The sequence below is a fragment of the Carassius auratus genome, unplaced genomic scaffold (assembly GCF_003368295.1).
Source record: "Carassius auratus strain Wakin unplaced genomic scaffold, ASM336829v1 scaf_tig00021055, whole genome shotgun sequence".
Taxonomy (NCBI): Eukaryota; Metazoa; Chordata; class Actinopteri; order Cypriniformes; family Cyprinidae; genus Carassius; species Carassius auratus.
In genome coordinates, this window is record NW_020525080.1 from 87671 (window position 1) to 100608 (window position 12938).

The 12938-nt window shown below is 35.6% G+C and overlaps 2 protein-coding genes across 3 annotated transcripts in view; both read right to left on the minus strand.

The window, feature by feature from the left end:
* Window positions 1-280: 280 nt before the first annotated feature.
* On the minus strand, window positions 281-4566 carry hnmt (histamine N-methyltransferase). The gene is made up of 7 exons (XM_026249424.1): window positions 4466-4566; window positions 3600-3748; window positions 3390-3442; window positions 3164-3271; window positions 2930-3060; window positions 2481-2574; window positions 281-2202 (listed from the first exon to the last, which is right to left on the minus strand). The coding sequence occupies exons 2-7, from the start codon at window positions 3734-3736 to the stop codon at window positions 1847-1849; spliced, it is 879 nt and encodes a 292-aa protein (XP_026105209.1). The 5' UTR covers window positions 3737-3748; window positions 4466-4566; the 3' UTR covers window positions 281-1846.
* Window positions 4567-10493: 5927 nt separating this feature from the next.
* LOC113076735 (thrombospondin type-1 domain-containing protein 7B-like) overlaps window positions 10494-12938 on the minus strand; it is a 181116-nt gene continuing 178671 nt past the window's right edge. For both annotated transcript variants that reach the window (XM_026249425.1, XM_026249426.1), the window contains 2 exons: window positions 11331-11418; window positions 10494-11061 (listed from right to left, as the gene is read on the minus strand). In XM_026249425.1, the coding sequence (XP_026105210.1) occupies window positions 10980-11061; window positions 11331-11418 (170 nt within the window). In that variant the 3' untranslated portion in view covers window positions 10494-10979. The remainder of the gene's footprint in view (window positions 11062-11330; window positions 11419-12938) is intronic.

Genomic DNA, 12938 nt, shown 5'->3' on the forward strand with positions numbered 1-12938 from the left:
AAGGGATTCTCTGCCCCAGATAAAGTTGTGATGTGGTGTGGAATATAAACTCAGTCAAGTTGGTTTACTTCTGTCTTTCTGCAGTCAGCAAAGGCCTCTGTGTCAATGTTCTTCAGATTCAGAGCTGCACTGATTCTGAGGTCTTCAAGAGGGCTTGTCTTAACCTTTGTCTTTCATTTTGTGTTACAGCATGGCTGAATTTCATCAAGCCGTTACATTATACAACGCAAACACTGAATGTCCTTTAAGAGACTCAAATTAATTTCAATAAACAGAGAAGTTTTTTTTTTTTAATAGATGTTTGCTACAATATATGGCTCAAAAGACACTCATGCTTCCTTTTAAGTTGATCATGTCAATTTAATGTGATGTTTTTTTGTGGTGTGGGACAGATATACAGAAGTGTTGATGGACAAGACAATATTCAAGTTACTTTGCAATAATACTATAAGCAAATACAAAGGGAAGGCAGTGCTATTTTAACAAGCCCTCTACACACACACACACACACTAATCAAATAAAACTAGTAGTAGTTTCAAGTATATGTGTTTTCAACCTTGAAATGTCTATACAACCTTTGTCCTGTCTGGTTAGGCATTAAACAGCTCTCCAAAACTAAATGAGGTATAAGGTTACAACAACACAACTAGCCACCAAAAAATACAATCTCATCTCTTTCATCATAACGACTGTTGTAGAAAAACCATGAACTCTGTGTCCCTGTGAGTTAATAAGTCAATATAAGTACTTCGCTGCTTGGACAAGTTTTACAAAGAACAAGATACTCATACTGTAGTTTGTGCTACAAAGTTTCTTCATGACACGTCATCTACACAGGCCTTTGTTAAAACACTTTTATGTGATGTTGACACCATTTAAACTTTAAATTGCTCTCTATGGTCTTCCTTTTCTAGGTTGTTTAGCCAGAACAACATCATGTTACAATATTACATTCTTTATAACAGCAAAAACCTTGAATGTACAGACAATAGTTTAAAGTGTTCCTATTATGCCATTATGTATAAGATGTATAAGATTGTAAACTATCTTTAAAGTTGTAAAGCCTATAGTGCACGATATATAAAGACAGTTATTGTCTCCCAAAAGAAAGAATCATCTCTTAACAGCTGAAATGAGCAAGGAGGGGTTTAGACAGACTGAATCTTAGAACTGCTCTGAACGAATTGTTTGAGAATTGTGGTAAAATGAGGTTTTTTGACCTTGCATGTATGTAAATATCTTGTGGGAGACCCCCAAAACAATATTAGGAACCTTTAAAGTGGCATAATAGGGGCACTTTAAAGCTCTTTTATAAATTCATTACACTATTGTTAAGATAAGCCACATTTCTTCCCCTTTCTGTTGACAGCTGTACAGAAACAGAACATTTCTAAAAATGTGAAAATATAGACATTATGTGCTTCTTAGACCAGTTTTTCTGAACCCGGAGGCCAGTGCCCTCTAAAGGGGCCTCAAAATGACTTGATTTAAAATAAGACAAAACAACTATAAATCTATAGATTTCCTAGTTCAATTCACCACCTCAGCAACTGTTTTATTTGATTATTTTAGAACTACAGTAAGGTTCCCGACTCCCTGTGGTCTTGAAAAAAAAAAAAAAAAAAAAGAGGTAGTCTGATTTTGAAAGTGTGATTTCTAGACTTCTAAATGTCATGTTAATTAATAAAATCATTATCCTTAATCCTTATCAGTAAATCATAAAAAGCTGGGAAAGTCATGGGCCTTTTAATATTATTGGCAATTTGGACAATGAGGGGCGTTGGAGTCAGAAGAACCACTGTAGGCTATATTCTTGTGCAGGTGAGATATGAAGGAGTCTTGGAGCTACGGCTCGACCACTAAGACTCCCAGGTTATTGTTGAATATGATCCTGCCATCCACCTCTTTACTGCAGTCAGGATGTCTCAGTAAGTCCAGTACTCTTTTCTTCAGGTCTTCAGGAGCATTCTTACTGAACTCTATGACCTCGGTAAGGAAATCCAGCAGCAGTTCTCCCACTTGGTCTCCCTCAGTGAAGCACTCAGTGATGTCCATCTGGGACAGAAGCTCATAGTTCTGGTAGGGGATTCCCTTAGCGTCTAGGAAGGTCTTTATATCTCCTGTAGTAACACACTGGGTGATCTCAGTATTACACAGTTGTTCTTTAAAGGTTGTCCATAATCGTCCCCATCCACTCTCACCTACAATATGTAGAAGCAGAACTGAGGTCATTTGTTCCTTAAACAGAACAGAAACATTTATTTGAACCCACTGTACTGTCCTACAAAGTTAAAACACTTTTTTTTTTTTTTGACTGATTTGATTGCACCTTTTATACTCCATTTACTCTGAACCTGAGTATAACCGAGCTAAACCTGTGAACCAAAGTCCACTTCAGCAAAAGGTACAGTTACTTGAATGGCACAATATTTAATTTACACACTTTGGCGAAGTTTTGAACTCGGAGCATTTACTGTACCTGACACCAGAATGATTAAGAGTTTCCCATCTTTGTGTAGAAGACTCCGAAAAAATGAGAGTGTGGCCTCTGGATCTTTGACGTAGTACAGCATCTGTTAAACAGACTGATATTAAAATTAGACAAAAACAGCAAACTGCATTTGATATACAAACCTCAATTATATCACTTTAAGCAATTAAGTAATATAAATTTGATGAATAAAAAAGTCACATGAAATTAAAATGAATCTTTTTTTCTAAATGCATGTTATTGATCTTATTGCGTCCCTTCCTTACAATCGACTGCAAACTCGCATTAAGATCTGCCTCCATCCAATCAACAAGCAATGAATAGAATCAAGTCCCCGCCCAACAATAATGTCTTTTTTGATAATCCAGTTCACTCGAAAGTGTCACAAAACAGAAGAAAACTTCTGTCGCGACTTCCATTACATCGCAACACTAAACCTGTATCATGTGAATGAAGTCCATCCTTTTCCCAGGGTTTTTCTCTTGCCAGTGCTTTTCAAATTCAGATGCCGTCATCTTATTCCACTGAAAGTTAATTTGATCAAGGTCTGGAGTTGTTGACACCCGAGCTAAACAGAAAAGAAAGAAAGAAAGAAAAAACAAAACATAAATAGCCATTTATTGGTAGAATATGTAAAAGCGTTTGTTTAGTTTAAATAAAATGATTGGTACCTTTATATTTGTACAGCATGTCATTGCTTGGTTCCACCACTTCATTGTCGACTTTGACATGTGGATGTTTCAGGCGTAGCTGAGCGAGCATCTCTAGATCAATCTCACCTGGAAATTAGATATATATGGAGCAGCGAGAACTCAGTTAGGCATTAAAATCTGATATAGTGCATGAAATGATGAAATGAACAGAAGGTTAATAATTCAATCGCTATGAAAAGTATACCTGCTCCACTCCCTACTCCCATAACATTGAAAACAGACCTCCCCCCTCCAATGCTGCAGAGAGAGAGAGACAGAGCGTGAGAGAACATAATAAAGGCAAGATAATATTATAATATCTTGTCATTGTTAAATCTGCTAGAACACTCTGTATTACAAATCTAACACAGGCTAAATGAATAAAATATGATATTCATCAAGAATGATAAAGCACCTTGCCAGTATGTCTGGTAGAGTATTATGAATGAAGTCCTGCATGCACTGGTGCTCCGAAGAGCGCTCCAGAAAAAGCTCAAATGATTTGAGGTATCTTGGATAATCTTCCACAAGTGATCTGAATGGAGCTGCCATGGTTTTCTCCTGCTGAAATTGGTGTTTTAGAACAATAACATGATTAATTCATTTAGGGGTGATCTGTCACTTTAAGATTAAAGTTCATAAGTCATACATAAGACGTTGTTCCTTGCCTAGAAGTACATTTTCTATTAACCAGTCACCAACCTGATGAGCAGCAAGGGGTTTTTTAGTTACTATATGGCTATGGAATTACAGTTTAATGACACAATCACTGTCTTTGGACTTTAGGAGTTAGGTTGGGGCCGTGGACACAATCTTTTTACTATCTGCAAAATATCTGCAGTCACAAAAACCTGTCGAACTCAGTCTGAAATGATTAAATAAAGGGAAACATTCAAACTAATAAGACATAATAAAAAATCCATGGCATTTCAATCGAAATTATTATTCTTACAATATATTTCGCAATAAAACATGCATATTTTCTTAAATCGATGGCATAAATAAAAAAAGCTATTCTATAAAACGTGTTGCATTTACGAATGACGACTTAAAGTCACATAGTTAACAGTCATCATCAATATAATTTAACATCCATGTCCTGCCGTTACATTCAGATCAACATGATGAGATCATATTCATGTTCACATTCACTCGCTTCCATTTGTAGAATTGTTTAATTATTTCTGACTCTAGGTGACTGTCACTGGATGTGCACCACCGCCTCTATATATCAGCGCATTAATAATAACACGGAGAACGCAGAAGTGTGCCGCCGCTTACCTTCTCTCTTCTCCGTTTTCACAATCACTTACTGTCGGCCAGAGGGCCTCCGCACATCCAGACAGAGACGAGCCACGCCCACATCCTTAAAGACGCAGTGCTACACAAGACAAGGCAATGACCTTTTAGAATTTTAATTGATGGGAAATATAACAACAATAATATCATAATATATATATAATATAACGAAATATTTTAGTATTAGGCTGTTTGCCACACGAATATTAATTTAATTAGTAAAAACATAAAAGTAGTCTAAATATATTTGATAATTTCCTTTAGACTGTATCACATGCCATGAAGCCATCAGCATGTCACTTAACAGGAACAGAAAATAATAACTTAAGGACTTGCTCTGCTTATTGCTTCCTTTATGTGTTCATCAGTGGAATTTCACTTCACGCTATGATTTCCCTTAAATTACATGCTAAAACATAACACAAAACACTCAACTTACATCCAGCCAATGTTATTAAACTAGGCCACATGATCACAGACAGGCCAATATTAAATAATTCATGCCTGAGAAGTACTTTAACACTGATGGAAATGTTATGCACTAGTCTGGCCCTCATCGTTTTGATCCAAATATGAAAGTAAAAATTCAGCGATCGTTCTTTTTTCTGTCACTTACCATTTTCTCTTTACAGATAAAGCAATTTTCCCACTTCTCTCCTCAGTCAGTTTGATCATGTCAAACTTTGTTAAACAGATTTGCTCCTGGTGAATAGAAATTCATGATTAAAAAGAGAGAACCCACAAAGATTCATGGGAAATCTTCTGCAGAATTATTAAGGCTTAATGGAAAAATTAAGCCTGACAGAATCACACCACCCAGACGTGTCTCCCCTAGGTGGCACTGACAAGTCTGCTTAAATTCATCTCATCCTTGAGCATAAATGACAGGCTTTATTAATAAAAACTGATTAAACACAGGATTTAAATGATTCAACATCCTGAGGTGGAAGGATCTGATGGGCTGCACATTAAAGAGATTCAGTGCTGTGTGACAAAGGCCAGACTACAGAACATTTAACACAATTCACTTTACTTAAGATACTTATACTTCACTCTCTCACATTATTCACACAAAAATCAGGACTGTTTTGTTCCCTCAGTTTATTGTTTCTCTCTCGTTCCCATCTTTTCTTTTAGTTTCCATCTTGCTCCATCTGTTGGTTTATGATGGTATTAATAATGAAATATGGAATGAGTGCAGCCTCTATAAAAGAACATGAGTAATTGTTTTATAAGGACAGACTTATTAAAGGAGTAGTTCATCAAAACAGGGAAATCTGCTGAAAACGTATTCTTTTTCAGGCCACCCAAGATGTAGACGAGTTTGACTTTGTTCATCTGAACCAGTGGTGGACAGTAACGGAGTAGCTTTACTTCGTTACTGTACTTAAGTACATTTTTCAAGTATCTGTACTTTACTTGAGTAATTTTATTTTGAGTAACTTTTACTTTTACTTCACTACATTCCGAAGCATAAAATCGTACTTTTTACTTCACTACATTTCATAAAACGTATCGTTACTCCCTATAATATATCACGTGCTCCGACACGCAGAAGCTGTGTCTGATTCATCATGAACGAACCGAGTCTTTTCAAAATAAACTTTTAAATCGGATCGCGAATCGCACCAAACGATTCGTTTAGGAATTAGAATGATCCGATTGCAGCTGTTCTGGAGTCGACCACTCACTGATTCAAATGAACCGTTTAGTGCGAGTCTCCAGAAGTAAGAACCGGGAGATCTTGTGAGCGCGCGTGCGTCTGACGTTGCTAAAAGTAAGTTATTAATGTCGAAATATTGGATTAATTATTGTAACTGAAAATCATATTTAGGTCAAAATTTTCAGTTGTTTGGGAACTAAATCCGTTGTAAAGAGTGATCTATTTAAGACCACTGAAATGCTCGAGTGCAGACACATCAATTTTAGGTAAAAAAAAAAAAAAAAAAAAAAACTTTAAATAACACAGATTAAATACAATAACTCATACACGTTCAAATTCCCCGCTGCCATAATGTTAACAGTTTTATAAAAATGTCCTATGTGACGTCTGTTTTTATATTGTTTATCAACAGTAACGGTATACATATGTATATTGTTTGGATTAACTAGACGAGTAGACAGACATGAATGTTTATTCATAACCGTACTGAAAATAAGTAAATATTGTTAGCTGATGCTAACTGTCTAGCTAACAAGCGTGTTGGTGCTAAGTTGAGGTAACTTTTATAAATAATGTCCAAATATTTTTATTCAACCACCTATATATATATATATATATATATATATATATAGAGAGAGAGAGAGAGAGAGAGAGAGAGAGAGAGAGAGAGAGAGAGAGAGAGAGAGAGAGAGAGAGAGAGAGATTACATCTGGGTAGAAAAGAAAGGATGTGATGTTCAGAACATGGTAACTACAGTAATTATTAAAGTGGTGAAAAGATGCACCCCGTTTGGCCAGGGTAGTTTTTAAACCATAGACAAGGTTTGAGAAGGAAAAAATCATTATGAAAATATAATTATATTTTCCTTAATGTTCTTCCTAACTTCAGGCCTTATTATCATGTCATATATAAAGTTACAGTACAGACCAAAAGTTTGGACACACTTTCTCATTCAAAGAGTTTTCTTTATTTTTATGACTAAGAAAATTGTAGATTCACACTGAAGGCATCAAAACTAGGAATTAACACATGTGGAATTATATATGGAATTATATTAATAACAAAAAAGCTTGAAACAACTGAGAATATGTCATATTTTAGGTTCTTCAAAGTAGCCACCTTTTGCTTTGATTACTGCTTTGCACACTCTTGGCGTTCTCTTGATGAGCTTCAAGATGTAGTCACCTGAAATGGTCTTCCAACAGTCTTGAAGGAGTTCCCCGAGAGATGCTTAGCACTTGTTGGCCCTTTTGCCTTCTGTCTGCTGTCCAGCTCACCCCGTAACCATCTCGATTGGGTTCAGGTTCGGTGACTGTGGAGGCCAGGTCATCTGGCGCAGCACCCCATCACTCTCCTTCTTGTTCAGATAGCCCTTGATGCCTTCAGTGTCTACAATCTTCATAGTCATGAAAATAAAGAAAACTCTTTCAATGAGGAGGTGTGTCCAAACTTTTGGTCTGTACTGTAACTTTGATGTTCTGTAAAACAAACTTTAAATTACTTTGTTCTTATTGGTGAAAAACAGATGGTCATCTCTGTTTTCTCTCAGGTACATCACAGTGTAAGCTTCACAGTGAACATTACTCTCATCAGCGTAGTCCATATCAACAACAAAAATATATCTTGACTCCATATAGTGGTTATTTTGGAAAAAATCCCAGGTATTTTGAGCAGTAGGATTATAAAAAAATATGTGCTAATATAACATTAAATTAAGTAGCCTATATAAAATTGCAAACATTTATCTTTCAGTACTTTTTTACTTAAGTACATAAAAAATGGAGTACTTTTGTACTTTCACTTGAGTAAGATTGAAAAAGGAGTACTTTTACTTTTACTGGAGTAATATTTTACTATACGTATCTGTACTTTTACTCAAGTACTTGATTTGTGTACTTCGTCCACCACTGATCTGAACCCTTATCTGAACAGATCTGGAGAAATCTAGCGTTACATAATTTGCTCACCAGTGGAAACTCTGGAAACTCAAAGTGAATGGGTGCCGTCAGAATGAGTCACGCGAGTCATGATAATTTACAAAAGAACTTCTGTCTATCGTTTACCATCTTGTGAAGTGAAAAGCTGTGTTTGTAATAAATACATAGTTTTTTTTTTTTTTTTGTCATTCTGACGGCACCCATTCACTGGATGGGATCCATTGGTGAGCAAGTGATGTAATGCTAAATTTCTCTAAATATGTTCCAGTGAAGAAACAAACTCATCTCGGATGGCCTGGGGGTGAGTACATTTTCAGCTAATTTTCATTTTTGGATGAACTACTCCTCTGAATGTGCTCTTAATTAACAATATGATTTCAAAGACAAATGTCTTGACAGCTATGAACTTGAAGCTGAAACCACCATCCATCTTGGATGCAGATTACCATATGAATAATGAGCAACCCCATTTCCCACAGAGTATTACAATTTATTAGCATTTTCGTTCAACTCTTCAAGTACACACATTTAAAACAGAAAGTACCATGTAAACTAAAGATCAGTGTTTTACAGGCAACTGTATATAGTGCTGAGAGCATACTGAACATATTAGAAGAAGAAGAAGAAGCCATGTAAACAAGTCCGTTCTAAGGGGCAACCAATAAAAATCAAGGAAATCATACAAACAAAACACACTGTTGACTCTGTTACTACTCCCATACAAATGCAAGGCCACTTTTGGAATAATCAATGTATGAAAAAATCAATCCAGCATGCACACGCACAATTGGGCTTTAATATATATATATATATATATATATATATATATATATATATATATAAAAAATATTGCCACTTTTTTACAGGGTTTGTCAGCAACCCCTGGAGAGAAATAAATAAATAAATAAATAAATAAGTTATACACATTTTAGCTTCTCACATTGATGGACTAATTTAGAAATACACCAAAGCCTTTTGATGTACTCAGTCTAAGAGCAGCAGATCTTCCAGATGGGTCTCAAACAGAGGAACTAGAACGGTTCTGCTCTTGATGTAGACTATCCAGCCAACATGGACATCAGCAGATATACTGATGGGACAAAAAGAATAAAATAATAAGAAAATACATGTGCATGTATGTAACACATACAGAATACATTCTTTCAGTAGAGTAAGACCCAATGAACAAGAGGTCTTGCGAAGCTTAATTATCTCATTATAATGAGGATGGTTGAGATTCAGGAAACGTTTTGTCATGTGGCAGTACAAGGAGTGAAATGAACCTTGACAGTCTGGGTCTTGAAACAGATAGTCAAGACAAATATGCCAGCAAGAAGTCAGTCAGTAAAGCAAAAGCAAAAAAAAAAAAAAAAACACTAGCAGGGATATTATTAAAATACAGACCCAGTACCTGTACTTTAGTGAAAATGATGAACATTCATAGTGTTGAAGCACTTTCTCCTGGTGTTCTGCTCATGCAGACTCTACACAAATGCATTTGTCCACTGTCTCTGTGCTAAATGAGTTCCTCTAACCGCAGGATATTGCAAAAAGCTGCTTTCTAAAACCCTTCTGCGCGTCACAGGAACACTGTTCATTATCTGCTGGTGTTGAAGCAGACCTCATCAATTTTCCAACTGCTAGACGGAGGTTAAGGGACAAACTGAGGCATGTGGAAGCAGCACACGGGCAGAGCATCTCCTTAACCTCTCGTGGTGTCTAAATTAGCTGTGTTTGGTTTACTGTGCGGATCACACACAGAGACATTCTACACAAAATCAACAATTTACAGCAAAAGTCCTTGCATGACAATGAAAAACAAAAACAAAAACCCACTAGAAAATCAGTTTGAACATAAATCAAGAGGGAAATAAAAAACGACTAAGCACTAATATAGTGCATAACACATCAGTCTTTTCTCGTTCTCTGCTAAAAAGTCACTTTCAGATCAGCTTAAAGGTATAGTTCACGTAAAAATGAAAATTCTGTCATTTAATAAACCTCAAGATGTTGCAAACCTGTATGACTTTATTTCAAATGCGGAAAACATAAAAGTATAAACCTTAAAAATGTATTAGTTGTTTTTGTCAATCCAATTATGAAGAGCGACTGGAGATTCCAAGCATCTTAAAGAATGTAAAAGCATAACCAACATATTATTAATACAAGTACAATTTATACATACAATTTGTGCATTATATTTCAAGTTTCATAATCATACAATAACTTTGTGAGACACTCAAATTGCAGTTTAAGTCATTTTTCACTGAAAATCTTGACATGAACAAAGTTCTTTTGAGTCACCTAGCTGATTCAGTCAACAAAACTGAGTGACTGAATCATTTATAAAATGATGTGGTCTGAATGATTTATATATATATATATATATATATATATATAAAAATGGACTCAATAAGCTGGTCATGATCTAGTCATACAGGTTTGAGGGTGAGTAAAGGATAACACAGTTTTACATTTTTGGGTGAACTAGGCTTTTAATGTGACTGATACAATAGATTCAGCAAAACTCGTGATGTTTCTTTCTCTCTCTCTTGTTTTTTTTCTTTTTTTCCTTTTTTTTTGATGTAAGAAAAATCACGGCAAGAAAATGTCGAAGTCCTCCATCTGGTCCATGGAATGTCAGCTGTGTCTCGTACTCTCTTTAAATGTCACGATTTTCACGATGACGATGACCACTGATCCAAAACCTTCATCCTTGCAGTCATGCACACAATGTTTTGTGTTCGCTTCAGACTTCAAGATCGAAATGTTCTTCGATGTCTGCGTCTCTTTTTCTTTTTCCAAAAATCCAAAGGGCATCTTGGAGAAAGGAACATATTAAAATGTTGCACGTAGTCCAGCTTGTGCTTTGAATGTACAGTCACAGAGAGCTTGATCACATGTCCACATCCCCGTCATATGCCAGAGTCAGGGGCTTCTGTGGTGGAGATGCACTTTTACTCTGTTTGGATGGTTTGCTGGCATAAGAGGAAAAGGGGAAAAGGAAAGAGCATTTAAAATGCAAGATATAAATACTACCCTGCCCTCTATTGTATTTTTACACTGTACCACTAGATGGCAGCAACATGTTATTATATGTCAGACTAAAGGCTGCAAGTCAACAAATAGTCAGTGAAGTGCAATTTCTCTCATCAACCAAAATCACAAAAAAAATACTGACTGTTTTCAAACATGTACTGTCTTTCCATTCAGTGGTGAGTGTGTTAAAATTTGATAGCATACATACCAAAACAGAAAGGCCACAGCAGTTGTGAATAATATGAGAATGAATCCTCCAGCTGTTAACCCGAAGACCCACAGCTTTATTCTTCCATCTGTATGATCAGAAAACAGTAGTGTGATCTCCACTGAAATATACAGGAGCATCATTTTTATTGCTTGTGGTTTGTGCACAGGAGCCTGTTGCAGGAGTAACATTGCACATTCACGCTGGTGACAATGTACCTGTAGAAACTGTTTCACCATCTTCCATTCGGAGTTCAGAGCAAAGAATGAGCTGTGTGTCATAGAGCCATTAAGATGCTTGTATAACCGATACGACAAGGTCTCAGAACATATTTCTCAGATAAAAGACAAAAGACAGCAGTCTGATGAGCTACACAGAGAGCTTCTCCTGGATCCTTTGAGACTCACAGAATGGATGATGCAAAAACTACTCTTAGCAAAAGAAGATCCTGCTAAGTTTTCTTACACTTTATAACAATTTTAGAAAAGAAGCCCACTAGTGGATAGAAAAATTGGAATGAAAACATTCTATTTTGTAAAATTGAGCTCTGACTTATAAAACTCTGTAATAATAATAATTTTGTAATGATCCTCACATTGCAAAACCTTTATGGTGTCATATACTTCTATATTATATTTTACAGTTACATACTGCAACGCTTATTTTAGCTTTATTGAAATCAACTTAATATAGCACTTTTGTTTAATGTATATTTACATTTTTGCACAAACTTTGAGTTTGAGCTCAAATAATATTTGGTGGATCACTCGAGGTACAGCTGTATCTGAGTTCACCTGTTTAATAAGCAAACATTACAACACAGGTCTGAATTTCAATATGTGTTTATAATATAATCCACAATATAATTATGAAATGATGAAATAAGTTTCTTGCTCATCATGGCTGCGTTTACTCGATCAAAAATACTGTACAGTTATCAGCACGATTACAACTGAGATATTGATTTTATACAACCATTCAATAAACAAGAAGTTAATATTAAGAGAACACATTACCTGTGTTGCTGTATTTCGCCAACAAAAATCCTTTTGAACAAAGCCACGGCGCTGTTTTGTGTCTCTGAGCAACATGACAGTATTTCGTTCATGAATGACTCACCCGTTTAAATGTTTCAGTTTAATTGCAATGACTCACTTATTAACAGTGACTTGCTAAACTGCAGGTTTATTGCATTCATGTCCCTTTGAGCTGCATTAAACTGTGCAATAAAATCTAAATGCCGCTTCAGATGTAGCTTCTGTGTTTCCCCTGCATTGCAAAAATGAATTTTGTTGATACTGATTTAATTTGCTTGCTAACAACCATATGTCTTAATATTCTGACTGACTGATTAAATGTAAGAATTCAACTCAAAAGATGATGTACACTTTTAGAAAATAATAGTGTAAATATAATATAATATAATATAATATAATATAATATAATATAATATAATATAATATAATATAATATAATATTCTTGTAGAGTAGAGAAGTCATAGTTTGTTTTGCAAATAACAGAACGGGTAATTCTCTGAATTTTGTCCCTCCATCTGGAGGCTGAAACACCTACTGGTAACCTGACGGCACACAGCTATACCACAGGCC